Genomic DNA, 16,603 nt, shown 5'->3' on the forward strand with positions numbered 1-16,603 from the left:
ATTTTGACACTTTAATTTTGATGTAAATATTAATCAATGTTTTAAGAATATTAATTTAAAATTAAATATATATAAAATATTAAAAAATTATTAATATATTTTTACTATAATTTTAATAAAAATTATATTTATTAAATTCTTAATTACTAATTAGAACTTTTGAGATGCTTTTCAATAAGCCTCTAATTTTACAAAGAACTTTCAAGTTACATGATTAAGGAGCATTTATAATTACATACTGTTAGATGCTTAAAAAGTCACAAATAGTTAAATACTTTTAAATTTCTTAAGCATAAATTATGTATAAACTTATATTTAATGATTTTTTTTTGCTTACCTATACATACATGATAAGAAATATCAATAAAATATTTTCATTTATTGAAAAAGAATATTTTTTTCATTGATTCCATATAGTGTTCAATTCTAGAGTTCCATGATTTGAGATGTTTTTAGCAAAATACAAAGAGAGGAATTAACTTAAAAAGAAAAGAGGTATAACACAAAAAAAATACTTGTCAAGAAGTCACTCATTTTTTATAGCACTCGCGCGCAAACATACTTTATTGCATATAAGAATGAACAGATAATGACTAATGAAAGTATATTTTTAATTAATGCATATATAGTATCACATTTTTAATCGTGAGATAAAATTGAGATATCAAATAGTAAAAAAAAATCAAAGAAATAAGAACAAGGGGTATTTAACATTTCGAATGGCAACACTTTTCCTTGATTATTCTTCTCTTCCATTATATGTATTCTGTCTCTTTTCAAAAAATTCCTCTTTTATCAGAACTTTCTTTTATTTTAAAGAAAATGTTAATATCAATATTAAAGATGGATTTTTTAAACATAAAATAATAAAATATTTATCATATTAAAAATATTTTAAAAAATAACTTTTAATGCAAATTTATCACTTTCTTAGATAAGTTTTAAGGACTAGTATAAATCAAAGCTATTATTTTAAAACTTGAAACACCCCACCTTTTTAAAGCCAAATTTTCCTTCGGTTGCTCCGTTCCTTGCTCCCATACCCTCCTCCACATACACACAAACAAATAGAAAGCCACAGTGAGAAAAGGCATTACAAAACGCAGAGCAGAAAATCACCTACATCTAAATCGAAACAACTTGCCCACTTTTCCATCATCACATCGTTCCATCACGTATACAGCTTATTTTTCTTGTCCTTGATGTTTCCCTTCATATGTAAAGGGGAAGGAAATTTTTCAATGCATTTTCTATTGCTTTATTTACTGATCCCACGATTTCATTCATGGTTCCAGACTTCCAGCGTGAAGGAACATGATTATATATATTATTGATTCAACGATTCTCCATGCTACGCATTTTCATCTGGAGTGCGCAAAAGGATAATGGAAGAGTAACTAAGCATAGGATACATATTGGCATCAAGAAAGTGAGCATATTGTTGTAGTGCAATATCTCTTCCCGGAAGGTCAGGAGTGAGAAAATCATATGGCACTGGCTTGCTGGTGTCTACAAGAGGTTCCCATCTGTATCCAGGACGCTCTGGCAAGGTAATTGTGAAAGGTAAATGACTTGTATTGAAAGCAATGTAAACTTCTCCCTTCACTGAGTCTACCTGGGTTCATGTTCATGCCAAATAACGGTATTAGAATTCTTATATCCATGTGGCATTGAATACTGGCAACAAAAGTATGTACCATGGTAAAAGCCACGAAACGGCTAGATTCAGACCAGTCTGGCATTCCAGGAAAATGACCATGCCACTGCAGCCTCTCTGATGTTGGGAAGTCATCCAAGCCCAGAGACTCGCATTCCCTGCAGGATTACAACGTTAGAATATGAGAAAAATTCAAGAGTCCAACAAGAGAACACAAGGTCCCTACTGGCGGAATTTAGTCATAAGGCGACAAAATCTAAAGAAGTCTGATGAGATCTCTTCCTTTTTGTCCCACCGGAAGTAATTAAGCTGCAAAAAGGTTGAAGATAAGTAAATAGAATCGACAATATGGTGACGTGACATTGAAAGTTTTTAGTAGATAAGAGGATCACATAATTATCATGACAATAGGTATTGTTATTTCCCCCTTTTGTGTGTCCATATTCATCGCCCATATTTATCATTGGAACTCCCTGATAAGATAAACAAGAAGTCAGTGAACAGAGACTCATGCTGTTAACAACATCCATAAATAAACAATAATTTGATCAATTTAACAATGACAACAGGACAGCATTAAACTAAAAGTAATTTTGGATTTTCATTGCCCCTCCATTGCCTTATTAAAATTCACAAGAAACGGTTTCAGATTCCTATGCTAGTTAAAAGCCCAATTAATGACCATTGACCACACGCCCAAATTGTTAACACAGTAAACAATGCTCTGTTGTACCCTTAATGAGTCTTTGCATATAATTTCACGCCATATAAAAATATACAAATCAAAACATGTTATTAGCTAACGTGCAACATAATGAACTCCTTACAGACCAAACAAATTTGGAATTGTGCCTTACCTGGGAAATCATCAGAGAGAGAAAGAAATTCCGCACTTGTCGTTTCCTCAATTTCTTCACTGAGGTACTGGCAAACTCCCCCTCCTACATTAGTTAGAGAAATGGAATTAACATTTAATAAAAGGTCGTGTTAACTCATTTGACTTCACACAGATAAAGATTCTAAACATCTACCTGTCCACAGTTCCAGCTATTATTATGATTTTCTCCATCGTTATTGTCTTCTCCATTTGGCAAGTTATGCTTATTGTTATAAGTCACTAAATCGGCTAGCGTGAACCCATCATGAGCACAGACAAAGTTAATACTATTCCATGGTTTCCTTCCTCCTCCCTGTGCCAAAGATATAATGTAATGTCCACTACACGAAAAAAAACAACATAGAAGAAAAGATGATAGCAACAAAATTTAGCTTAAGTAAATACTGATATCCTGAGAATAAAATATGTATTAAGCAAGTTCAAAGACAGCCAAATAGGATGTTTAATGTGTAAGAAACTATAATGATTATGACATTGATAGTGATAGCAATAACATATTAGAATAGATGTGGGAGTCTAATACAAAGGAACTATTATTGTAGTTCACATGAGACAGCAGACAAACCTGATATAAATTAGGACTCCCACAAAGGCATTCAGCAAATGCTCCAGCAAAGCCATCAGTACCCTTGATAAACTGGCGCACTGTGTCTCTGTACTGCAAAATGCAAGAATTGCACATTAAATAGTTCAAACACATCACCCACAAATGCTGTTTTAATACACAATTTTGCAGATCATTTTATCATTAGAAAATCCGGGAGTATGCAACAGCCAGTATTTGGTTAAAGGTATTTACGGACACAGAAAGTAAAGAACCAACATTGGGGGTTGGGGGGAACATCTAGAGGATAGAAAAAGGCTCTTAGTCAAAGGTAAACAGTCCGTAGACTTTTGGTTAAATTTTCAGTATCAAGTTATTCTCAATAAAAATGAAACCTGATGCAATTATTCCAACACTTGTGCTTAACTATGATACAAGGTTAGTCAGGATACTTCTGATGTAGACCTGAGGCAATATATTTTAGTGTTGTGTTATCGAGTTCTCTTTCTAAAACAGAGTTCCATTTCAAGCTGTGCTATCACAACATCTAATCATGGCATGATAATGGGGTTATGAATCCAACAGTAATGTCTGCACTGACCTTCCCATTCCATTCTGACCAAATACCCCAGTGAGGGAAAGAGCCAACTTGATAAAGGCCTCCAGCATCCCACGCTTCAGCTATAAGCTATACGAGGAAATTAAGAAACTTCGCATATTAGCTAACTGCTTACAAATGAGTAAAAAGGTAATCTATATAAACATAATGAATATAATGACTAATCAAAATACTTTAAGGGAAGTCCAAGTCAAGCTGACAACTGGCGTTAGGCACTCAACCTAGGTGAGGCAAGAGAGTAAACAGCACCTAGAAGAAAACAGTACCTTAAAAAGACACCTTTTACTCGTGAATATTCAAGTTCCAAATGTGAGATAAGGTAATAAACACCAATCCCAGTAGCACCTATTACAAATGACAGTTCTATCACCTTAATAACTTCTACAATCTAGTTTAGCTCATCTTTTTAAATTATTCAATCAGCCATATACATCAATGTAGATCAAAGGACTTTTACTTGTGACTATCCAAGTTCCAAAGGATAAGAAAATAACTGCAAACAGTAAGTGCTTATTGCAAACAAATGCTTGATTACCTAAGTAACTTCTATGACCCAATTTAGTCCATCTTTTTAAATTATTTAATAATCCATATACATCTATTAAGATCAATGGAATCTTTAAGCAAACATTGAAATTAAATAGTTTAAAATTTTAAAAATTTCTTTACCAAGTGTTCGAGGTACTTGTGATTTTTTTCAAAATCAAAATGATTATGCTGTTTCCCATACTGTTCTCTTAAGTCAACCTTATTCCTTGTATTTTCCACTACCCCTTGACAACGCCTACTTTTTTCATTGTTTCACTGAAAACAATTTATATTAATCACACAATCTAATCATAAAGACCATAGGCTTTTTATATGGCCACAAAATCTAGCCAAATTTATATATCAGCAGAAAACTAACTTCATAGGCTTTTTATAAACCCCTTTGTATTCCAGGTAAACAGACAAACCATATATGTGGAAAGATTTATATGTACAATCCTGTTTAACTCACAGAAGATCCCCATTTCCAACAAAATTTGCACTATTATTTTGGTGGAATATGTTTATTTCATAAAAATTACCATAAAAATATTCCTTCATTCTAAAAGTCACTTGAATATCCTTTGAAAATGATTAGAAAATGTAGAACTATCTCTATAAGGATACAGTGTACATCCCTAAACTAATAAGTTAATAACAAATAAAGCTTCACCATTGATTTAAAAGAATTAAGTTGAAAAACCTTCACTCCACGAAGTATAGGATCGTTACTGATTAAGTCAACCAATGGGGGGCTGCCTAGAGGGGTTCCAGTTGTCAGCAAATCACCTTCTATTGGAGCACCAAATACATTAGCTCCATCCCAGAGACTGGTAACAACCAAGGAAAGGAAATACGACCACAGTAAATAAGATGCATGTCTCTGGAAAAATTTGAGTGACAGGGCACTATATGCTATATAACCTGCTACTCCTGGTCATAATAGAAGCAAGATCGAAGCGAAAACCATCCACATGCATTTCTGTTACCCAATATCTGTTGCACAAGAGAAAAAAAATTAAGACCTTCAATCCCATATGGTAGCAACTTGTAACCCCGTAGTAAATAACAATTGAAACAAATTTTTGACCAGACTGCAATAAACTTAAAGAATATACAATTAAGAATTATAAATATAAAGGAGTAATAGGCATGTTTTTAAGATAAATTATGTTAGAATATGGCCAACTATACAAGCATGTAAATGCCCATGTCCATGAAATTCAACAATCTTTTAATAACTGATTTCAATTAACAATTGAGGGAGAAAATATCCAAAAAGAGGATTAAAATAATTTTTAAAAAAGGTGAGAAATAAATTTCATAAAATCATGCCACTTATAATCATTGTAAGCATACCTTAAGCAGTCCACTATAAATTGTCGTACAACTGGATGGTTGCAATTGAATGTGTTCCCGCATCCTGAATAGTTATAGAACTCCCCCTAAAAATCATGAAAGCGGGGTTTTGTTGGCATTATCCATGATTTAGAAGTAGCAAAACTTACAAGTATAAATTAAAATAAATTTGAAAATAGTCGTAGAGCCTTAAAACCCTATCTGCAAAATAACAACAATCCTTAAGAAGTAAAGATTTAGATTTTAAAAACAAAATAGGCGCGTTTTATTTTATGTCAGTGGACAAATACTTCTGGTTCACCGGATAATAACTAACAATGATCCTGAGCTGATGTCATGCTGGAAATTAGAAATTAATAACTTGCAAAAGAAACAAAATATATAGGATGTAGGCAGCAATCTCTAATAACTCCCTTTTTCATTTAAGTTTGGAACTCTGAATCTTGTGGTGTCCAGTTACTTCTGTATGCTTAATGCAGTGACCTACTTTTTGGATCTAGAATTAGCATGTTTAATCAATAATCACTAAATGAGAACAAACTCCCAAATCAGGAATACAAACTCTGAAGCAGAACTCAAATAAATGAGAAAATAAACTAGAATGAACCAATACAAATCTCCATTTCAAATGTTTCTTTTCTATTAAATTAAAATATTTTTGGAGAAACGATATATAGCATATAACATTTGGAAATTAGAAAAAGCAACTTTTGGTAAATATTTCCAGTTTAGAAACAGTTAATCATTCAGGTGATTAAGATAATAAGTGATCACAGACTAACCACTATTTGAGTTACTACAAGGCTTCAAAATTTCCAAATAACTAGCTGAAACAAACAGAAAAAATATTTTGCTCACCTTGGGAGCTAACATGTAATAGATACTGTTGTCAACACCTCTGAAGGAAATAATGGGACCATTCTCATTCCCTTCAGCTGTATGATTGAAAACAACATCCATGATAACCTGAGCCAGTATATAGCAATGAAATTATAATTGAATTTATAAAATAAAAAAGAAGATGCAAAAGACAATTGATAAAGTGAAATTATATGAATTTCTAGTCACCTCTATTCCTCGTTTGTGTGCCTCTTTGATCAGGAATTTAATTTCATTAATACAGTCATGGCCACAGTTTCTTATGCCAGCAGATGAGTATCTGATCATTGGGGAAAAGTAATTGATGGTTGAATATCCCCAAAAATTGACCCTGAAAGAAAGACATAGTATTATCATATAATTAAGAAAAAATTGAAGAGAAGCCAAAATAAGAATTGTAAAGTGCCACAAATGCAGAAACATCCAATGAGATCGTGAGTTGATCTAATTAAGTTATAAGATTGGAAGGAAAGTTATGAAATACTGGCATAGTACTTTGCAAGGTGCAAGGCATCAGGGGTTAAAAAGCTATCTCAAAGATTCTAACAAATAGCAAGCTTTGACTAGAATTTGACTTGAAGATTCAAATATAACTAGAAGTTAATGATAAAAATAATATGTATTTCATCAGCAAATGACTAACCTATGGTCTCCTTGTACAGAATTGTAACTGAAGTATTCCAGCTCATTGAATTCATGACATGGCATTAATTCTATGCAATTTACTCCAAGTTCCTGCAAAATGAATAATGCCAAATAAGAATAGTTTAATTATGGATCAGCTAACAATTTATGCATTCATATGCAGTAATGCAATACAGTGGCAAAACAAGTAATGTGCTAGCCCATTGCGAAAAACAAATATTATAGATCCAACAGCATGGAAGAATTGTATGGATGATGAACAATTCTACAGACCTTAAATTTTCAGTATGGGAGAATTTTGATCCAACAATAACAAAACGCATCAGCCCAAAGTCTCCTGACTCCATCAAGTTCATTTACAATCATGCGTTGTGAACTTGTGATGTCTCACTTAAAAATTAATGTCTTTACCTTAGATGAAGGCATGCAGAGCCTTTCTTGTACCATTGAGAATTTCATTACAATTAGATTCAGAAGTGTACAATCTTTTTGATAATTTAATGTTGTTCCTGTCTAAGAGATGCTAGAGGTATTTATATTCAAATTCTATCTTGTACCTCATAAAGATACAACAAAGGATTGGTGGGGAACACAAATTATCTTCTTCTATGTGATGTACTTTTCCTCTTTTGACAAATTTCTTTTACAATCCACACCATAGAAATCAAAAAAAATTTCACCAAAGAAACAAATTTAAAATATATATATATATATATGGAACTGTTTTCACATAATAGCCATTGTACAAATGTCACAAGGAACACTCTAAATCATTTTAGAAACAGATCAGAAACTTCACCTTTAAGTGGTCAAGCTTCTCCACCACACCAAGATATGTACCAGGGAACTTGGTGTTGCTTGACTCATGTTTTGTGAAGCCTCGCACATGCATTTCATATATAACAAGATCCTTTTGTGGATACTTCAAGGGCAAATCTCCTTCCCAGTCATACTAAACAAGTTGCATAACAGCAATAAAAAGTGAAACAGAGTTTTCAAAAAGTTCAAATAAAACCATTAAAATCAACCAAAGTACCTCATCATCATCAGAAGGTACCATGCCAGCCATCTGGGGCCAGCAGTTACCATCAGGTCCTAGAGCCCCGTATTCCCCTCTGCTTATAACTGCCTAGACAAATAGTGATTAGCATATTATTACTAAGGTACACTGCAATTTAATAGAGATTAAATTAAAAAAAAATTATAAATCAAAAATAAAGAAGAAGGGAGCAGAGGCACTAACTTTTGCATAAGGGTCCAATAGTATACGAGAAGAGTCATAGTAATGTCCCTCTTGAGGAGAAAACTTGCCATCAAATTTATATCCATAAAGCATATCCTTAAAATCTCCTTTCAAGAATACATGCCAAACAGCCCCAGTCCTATTAACCAACGGATCAAGAGCAACAAACTCTGTCACTTTATTCTGCAAAAAATAAACCGAAATTGTCACTACCAGAAACTATGAGAAAAAAGTTACCAAATTATAATTAACAATGTTTCCAGAACTTATAAAAAAAGACTTTGGATTTGCAGTAATAAAGGAAGGGCTCACTTGATGAAAATCAGAAAGAGTGAACAAACAGAGAGTAGCTGAGAGTGCATTGAGAGATGAAATGACAAAATTGACCCCACCGTCTCGAGCAGTGGCACCGAAGGGGGAGGGGTAGCCCCTGGAAACTTGGAAGCGACCTAACTGAGGCTTATCGACGACCGCAGTTTCGGTCTGAAAGCCATTGGCATTGGCAGTAGCGGAAATCTTGGTTGTGGAATGAACGATGTGTTGGGAGAGGCTTTTGTTGAGAGAAACTCGAACAGCGCATTGAGGATGAGAGTGAGAGAGAAGAGTGAGATTGGGAGAAGAGAGAACGAGGGAGCGTGGTGGAGAGAAGCACGCCATTGGCATTGGTGTTGCTGTGGACTCCATACACACTTGTCAATATATCATCATAATTTCTTCAATCAAACGCATTCTCTATTAACGCATATTTCACACTTTTTCAATTCAGACAAACCATGTCTTCGCGCTTTCTTTGCAACCGTTAATTTATTAATCGTTTTAATTATTCTTTCTATGAGTAACCATTTTCTCACGTTTCACGATTCACGATTCATCTCTTTTCTATGTTGTCATCATGCTATATTGCTTTTGCTGATTGCACTTGGATGCCCAAATGTCCTCGTCTTTTGCTGGTTTTGATCCTTACGTGGTTTTCTAATATAGTCCAAGCCCATTTATTTCGTATTGGGCCAAAAATAAACACCCTCTTTAATACTCCTTTAAGGGACGAAGAAAAGGACCTGAAGGAACTTATGTTTAAGGTGCACCAAAATGGGCTCACTTTCTCTGACTCTCCACGAATCCATTTGACAAAGTTGGATGATTGAGAGAGTGAACTTCAATTTGAAATTTTGATCTTTTAATACGTTTTCAATGTGTTGTCCAGTTCTACATTTCTTAAACTAGAAAATGCACGACCAAACTTACTCCCCTTTTTTTTCCTTTTTCTTGAAAACAACAAAAATCCGATAATATATAATATTTTTTTAATTGAGTCTTGTTAATTGTTCTCTCTATATTAAATTTATAATTTATAAAAAAATTATTATTTATTATTCTTTTTTGTATATAATAGTTATACTTATCATCGATTAAAGCTTTGTATAATAACAATAAAAAAATAGTATATATTTTAACCAATTAATTGTCTTGCTAAATTAATTTTATTGACTATTTTATGAATTTTTATATATATGTACAAAATTATATTAACAAATTAATAAATATATGTTTATTAAATTTTATAACATTTAATATTACTAATAAACTGAATTATGTGTTTTTTAATAAAAAAAATTGTTATATCTAATGTTTTATGTGTCTTATAAAATATTATTTTATTTTTTACTGAGAATGTAACTAACACAATGCTAAAAAATTGTATATTTGCTATTTATTAGAGGTAAAATTAGGAAAAAAAAATTTAATGATTCGTTTAAAATTTAAAAACATAATTTAATTTATAAATTACTAAAATAACACTTAATTTAAAATAGATAATTTGTTTAAGTATTCATTAGAAAACTAATAAATTTTAAAAATGAAGTCATGTAAAGTATATAAAAAATACATTGTTTTTCTTTTTAATAGTTTTAATTTATTAACCATTATCTCATATTAATTATATGAAAATGTTTAATGAAACCCGGTTTCATTTTATATTCTAAAACTCGTTTCTTACTTAAAGGGTGATATTTGCATTATTATTTATTTTATTAAATATTTTTAAAATGTATATTTAATTGTTTATTTATAAGATGAAAATAAAAAATATTGAATTATAATTGTCTAATAAATAACACGAAGCAAAATAACCAGATATTATATTCCGTTGATTGGGATTTTTTTTAGTGCATTAATTAGGGAGCTAGTAAACCACAAAAGAGGCAAATTGGGGTAAGGGGCAAAGATGGATTCCATCCCCTTCTCTTTCACTGTTTTAATAAAATATTTGATTTTTATTTTTTGCAACATACAATATAATTGTATAATTTAATACGTATTTGTTAAATTTGTTTATTTCAGACTTTTTTAATTAATAAAACTCTATATAATTTTAATTTTAAAATTTTGTTAATTTCAATTTTTAAGATTAAATTTAATCATTCACAAATAAAAAAATTATAATAAAATATATAATTATTGTATTAAAATTATAAAAATATAATAAATATTTTTTTCTCTAATAAAATTTTATTGTTATTTACTATTTATAAAGAATGAGCTTAACAAAACTCTTAATTTTAATTCAATCCTGTATACATAACTAAACTAAAATGAGTACAAGTTATTTAATATCTTGAGTAAAACTTTTGTAATCTTGTAATTTATACTCAATATGATCCTAATACGTTTCTACGTATTAAAGAGAATATAGTTTTATTTTTTTAATGATACATTTTTATTATATGAATATTCAAACCTAGCATTTTATGAATTGAGCTAACCGACGAGGACGATGACTGAATGGAGCAAAGCTCGAAAACTGAAACAGGGTCAAGCTTCCCCTACCGTTGGATCATAGTCCTAGCTATTCTCTGATATAGCAAACGGTAAAAACCACCAAGATTGCGTCTCGCTGTTGTAGGCTACTGATCCGGGTGCAGGTCTCTGATCCTCACGCGCAGAGGAGCGTGCTGCAGAGACAACCCACTCTGGATGTGGACGTACATAGCACGTATCATTAAGAGAGTGGGTCAACGGTTTAACGTGCTGACAGCTTTGATCCACTGAAGTGAACGAATCTGTAGTTGGTCGCGTGGTTCCATATTTTACCCGACACTTACCTCTGCGTTCTGCTTGCTCCGTCCTCCTTCTGCTGAAAACTATACTGTACTGCATGCTATTGCACTTTTCTCTTTTTTCTAAAATAAACGTTTCTTCAACCCACATTTAAAAATAATAATATTTATTTTTTCAAATAAAAAAGTAAAGACCCTATTTTCTTATTGCAATTAAAATTATTTAATAGAATGTACTTAATTTTTTTAAATACATAATAATGAATACTAATAAACGTGGTTATTGGATTTAGAGTTTTTTTTATGATTCCTTTTGTGTTATAAAAAACACAAATTAAATATATTAAGTATAGTAAATCTTATTGTCGAAAAAAAGGATCCTTTGTATCCAAATCAAATCAGAGATAGAAAATGTCACGTGAATAATTTTTTTGTGTTTGCAACGAATAAATCTGTTTACATGGTCAAAATTTGAATGTTTAATCGTAAGTGTTAAGAGAGATCGTGGGGGGTAATAGAGTGATTTGCGGTTGAGGATCCGTAACTTGCGAAAAGAAAGTGAGGTTTAAGCAACGGAAAGTCACTTTTAAACAGAAGAGTGGGTCAAGAAATCACGGGTCTACTGTCTGGTGAGTGGTTAGTGACTAATCTGCATCAGAGCCATGTGGAGTGACTCAGAAGACTTGACCAGTAAATTGAGATAAACTCCAATTGCTTTTAACTGCATCATATCTAATAGGGATAATATATGCCTGTGCCTGATGCGCTCCAATAGAAGAAAAAGGATAAGTGGTGCTACATTAAATTTAATTCATTTCATAGAAAACCATTGCACAACAATAATATAAAAATGCTATCATTTTTGTCATTGCGAAAGAACCCAACAAATAAAGATTATGCTATTATGAATCCATGTGATGAAAGAGGAGAGAATTGTCACTTTATCGGTTTCCGCATGCATACGGGAAAGTACTACGGCGCTCTCCGATAACTTCTGCTCTGCTGTGTGCTAACTTTTTCTTTTCTTTCCTAGCTTTTTAATTTTTCAGCCAACTAATAAATACTACAGTAATGTGTTTGATTTTTGGTTAGCACGAATTTTAATCCTTTAAATAAAATAAGTAATACTAATTTTAAAAAATAACTTTGAACGTTCGAAAATATTTTTTTATTGAAGTTATTTATAGATAGAATACTCGTGATCTTAATCAAAAGTTAATTTGATTAATATATATAACTCTGTATTACACATTAAGCTTTAACTAACTCTATTAATTACATTTATAAAAAATATAAATACGATTTTAAAAATGAATTTCTTAGAAACAATATAATGATGATGTCCCCTTCTCTTTAAATCTTTCATTTGTATAAGGATCAATGTCCTGTTGTTGGCCCTGAGCCGAGAACCCAAATTGTCACCATGATGACAACGACTTACGTACGTGTGGGTACCATCAAGTGTCATTCTGGCTTGTATTTATTATTTGCAGGAAGAGCGTCGCTACGGTTCTTGAGCCTAAACTTTTTGTTAGAAAATCAAAGTGCATATAAACAATAATAAAGTAGTATTATTTATCTTATTTCATTTTTATATATCCAAACAAGATATATATACAAACATTTTAATATACGCAATGCTATTGGGAAGTGATACAGCAATATTTGACTTTTGATTGTATTTTGCATGGCAGGGACCACTTTTTAGCATATTTAGTTTCAAGTATCTTTTATTTTACGTTTTTGTATATTGAATGTAATTCGTTTAAATGCTATATAGAGTAGTGTTCTCACTTTAGACGTTTCTTTCATAACTATGGAACGCGAGTTTGGATATATGATTAATTTAATTAAAAATGAAAATTAAAAGATACAAATGATTTATAAACTAAGACGTGAACATGAGAATATTAATAAGGTTTAATTGATAATCTTTACGAATAAATTATTTTCTTTTATTTGACTCTCCAAAAGGAAGTTATTGTTAGAAACAGCAATGTTATTAATATATTCTTTAAAATGTTTTTATTATTGAAGTATTCTATTTGATATTCATATTAGGAACTGGAATAAGATCGGATGTTAGATATAAAAAATAATAATTCAATACGACCGCAACTCATCCTCTTAAAATGTTTTTTATTTACTGAATGGTCTGAATATTTAATTATTGTTTATTAAGATGATAGTTGAGAAAAATATGATGCTATATTTGATAAAATAATGCACGATTTCAAGCTACATTCAGAATTTATTTAGTAAGATATACTCGATTCCAAATGGCATATGCTTTGCAACTTGATCATAATAACCATAAATCATAGATGAGAAAGAAGAGATCACGCAAGCAATAATTACAGGTCCCACTGATAAATTTGAAAATTTCAGGGTTTCAATTCAGAACCGTATCGAAATCCATACCGCTATTTTTTGCAAAGATAAACAACAAATTTGCAGGAGCCAAACAAAAGAATGAGAATCTGATCAAATATATCACCCGTGCTCATGTGGGAAAGCTTCATTGGAATCCGATCAATATAAGTTAAGGATTAAAAGCAGAACAAAACACCTTTATTAAAACTAGAAAGATCATTGGAATCTCTCAAGCCAACGATTGACACATGCCCAACATTTCCCTTCTAAAGAAAATGTATCGGTGTTTTGTTGACATGTGCGGAATCTTTCGGTAAAGTTAAAAAGGCTTAAGATGGGGAAAGCAAAATGCAATTCCAAAATTAGAAAACACAAAAGAAAAACGAGATTCCCCTGCTAAAATTCAACCAGAAAAAATTTACAGAATCTCTTTGTACATGTTTAGAGAATACTATAAGCATGAAAACAAATCCGGTCAGTAGTGTTAAAAAACACGAAATTGGCTCTAGTTGCCCAAATATCATATAGATTCTTTTCAATTTTTTTTGAAGGATACCAAATGTCATATCATATAATATAGATTAGGCTTCTAATACAGCTCATTTTAATTTTAATTTACCCATTAAAGTAAACCTTAAAGTTCTACCTCTTCCGATTTCAAAATGCACTTAAGATTTGAGTTGCTAATAGCAGAAAGAGCACAGTGATATATGACGAGTATAACACAGATCGAAAGCTATGATTAACCATAAAATTCTTCATTGATCACTAAAATTCGATCATGGTGATAAACAGAAAAAAAAGTATTGGGCATCCATTATAACAAATAGTAAAAGACAACCCAATCTAGAAAAGAAAGCTTAAGGAAGGACAAGTTCAAAAACATCTCATTGAAACCCCACCCAGTGAAAATTAAAGGGAATGGGTTTCAAGGATGAATAGAACCAAAAACCCATCCTGGGTTCATATACAAATCAACGAAAACAGGGCAATCTCAAACTTCTGCTTTTTGGAGCAGAGGAGCAAAAACGACGACGTTTTCCTTGCAAGAAGCGGCGTCAAGGTGAGAAACGAGATGAACGAAGTCTTGGAGTGAGAGTTTTCCGTACTTGTGTTCGTCTTTGTGGAGGTAGTTAACGATGTGGGAGAAGAAAGGGACTTGACAAGGGAGGAGCAACCCACCGTTACCTCGGAGACCGAACTCTTCTTCGGTCTGTTTAAGGAGGCCGTGAAACACGGGGAGATTAAGGAAACGTGCGGGAATGGCAAAACGCATCCGTTCCGCTCCCACGTAGACGAAGAGGAACCCCGGAGGTGGACGGCGAGTGGTGGCGTCGGGGCGGCGGCGGAGGCTGATGTGCTTCCACCGCGACATGAGCTGTTTTAGACGCACGATTTGGCGAATCTTGTCGACCTTCTTCATCGCACTCGCCATTTGAGTGAAGAGGAAAACGGAACCAAGCTTTGGTTTTTGAGTTAAATTGAAGAGAGAGATGAACGGGAATTGATCCGATTTGGAGAATGATTGTTTTTTCTTTACCGAATCACTTAACTGCGGAACGGAACTGCCCCTTTCCTCTCCAAAAAATGCCAAAATTTTATCCCTTAAATAAAATCAGAAGTTATTAGCATGGAACGTTATTTATTGATGAAAAAGTAATACTTTATTTTGGTGTGATTATTTATTTCGTTGTTTTTTATTTATTAAATGAAAATAAAAAAGGATAAGTCTAGAAATTTAATTTTAGGATTTGCTAACTTTTTGTTAATAAAAGTAAGTTACACTTATAACTAATAATTAAAAGTTTAATTTAAATATTATTTATAAATATTGTTTACATTGTTACCTAATTATAATTTTTTGATAATTTATTATACAAAATATATTCATGATATACTATTATTAATTGATAGAGTAAAATTTTTTATGTTAATATTGCAAAAAAAAAAAAAAAACTAATTAAAAATAACATTAACTATTTGACTATTATAATTTTAATAGATTTTTTAATCTAAACCTTTAATTTAATCTTAAGTTTTCAAAAATAATATTTTTTATTTAAAAAATATTATAATTTTTTATATTTGATGTAATTTTTTAATATAAATTTATCGTTTTTGGTTGCTTAAAATTAATTATAAAGTTTAATGTTTTTTTATTTTAAATAAAATTTTATAATTATATTTATAAAATACTGCCTTTGGTAAAAAAGATATAAGATCTTTTTAATTACTTCTTGGAAAAATATGAAGTATATTTAATTTTATTAATCATGTTGTATTTATCAGCAATTTGTCTTGTATTTTTTTAATTACTTCGTGAGAAATATATATAATCATTGAGACACGTTGTCTTATATATATATTTTTTTACCTAACTGAATAGTTTGTTTTATTGAAGATATTTTTATAAAAAATAATTAATGCCCAAAAATAACTTATAAAGAGTATAAAAAAAATCTCTAAAAGAGGTTTCTATCTACGACTAAGGGTGTATGTTTAGAAATATAATATAATTTAATTAAGTGTATATTAAGTAAACTTTTATTACACAAGTTCTTATATTCTATATTTGACTATAATATTTTAAAAAATAGTTTATTCAAATAAATTATATTGAATATCTTATTAAAATAGACTGAAACAAACTATAACAATCATAGACTATTTTATTAATCTTTTGAACATTTCCAAACTAAACTTAAAGGATTGAGTTTACTACCACCGTAAATTATCTATTGCCACACTTGTTAAACAAAATTTATAATTTTTTTATTGACTAGTTAAATTAATGATAAT

General features: G+C 31.1%; 2 protein-coding genes across 3 annotated transcripts; both read right to left on the reverse strand.

Annotated features, from left to right (window-relative positions):
- Positions 1–992: 992 nt before the first annotated feature.
- LOC113853851 (isoamylase 1, chloroplastic) lies at positions 993–9,159 on the reverse strand. Of its 2 annotated transcripts, none has more exons than XM_027484524.1 (18): positions 8,685–9,159; positions 8,373–8,555; positions 8,166–8,258; positions 7,929–8,081; positions 7,128–7,219; positions 6,674–6,815; positions 6,464–6,571; positions 5,606–5,691; positions 5,171–5,242; positions 4,950–5,076; positions 3,701–3,787; positions 3,121–3,213; positions 2,689–2,847; positions 2,515–2,598; positions 2,050–2,130; positions 1,884–1,966; positions 1,698–1,815; positions 993–1,615 (listed from the first exon to the last, which is right to left on the reverse strand). In XM_027484524.1, the coding sequence occupies exons 1-18, from the start codon at positions 9,054–9,056 to the stop codon at positions 1,352–1,354; spliced, it is 2,397 nt and encodes a 798-aa protein (XP_027340325.1). In that variant the 5' UTR covers positions 9,057–9,159; the 3' UTR covers positions 993–1,351. The 2 variants fall into 2 exon arrangements, with proteins under 2 accessions (XP_027340325.1, XP_027340326.1); XM_027484525.1 differs by having other exon boundaries at positions 1,530–1,611.
- A 5,639-nt stretch (positions 9,160–14,798) lies between these two features.
- LOC113856559 (indole-3-acetic acid-induced protein ARG7-like) lies at positions 14,799–15,274 on the reverse strand. Its single transcript, XM_027488418.1, has one exon. It carries the CDS (start codon positions 15,237–15,239, stop codon positions 14,799–14,801), a length of 441 nt encoding a protein of 146 aa, XP_027344219.1. The 5' UTR covers positions 15,240–15,274.
- Between the last annotated feature and the right edge of the window lie 1,329 nt (positions 15,275–16,603).

Source organism: Abrus precatorius, unplaced genomic scaffold, assembly GCF_003935025.1.
Source record: "Abrus precatorius isolate BTA unplaced genomic scaffold, Abrus_2018 Scaffold11, whole genome shotgun sequence".
In the NCBI taxonomy this organism is placed as follows: domain Eukaryota; kingdom Viridiplantae; phylum Streptophyta; class Magnoliopsida; order Fabales; family Fabaceae; genus Abrus; species Abrus precatorius.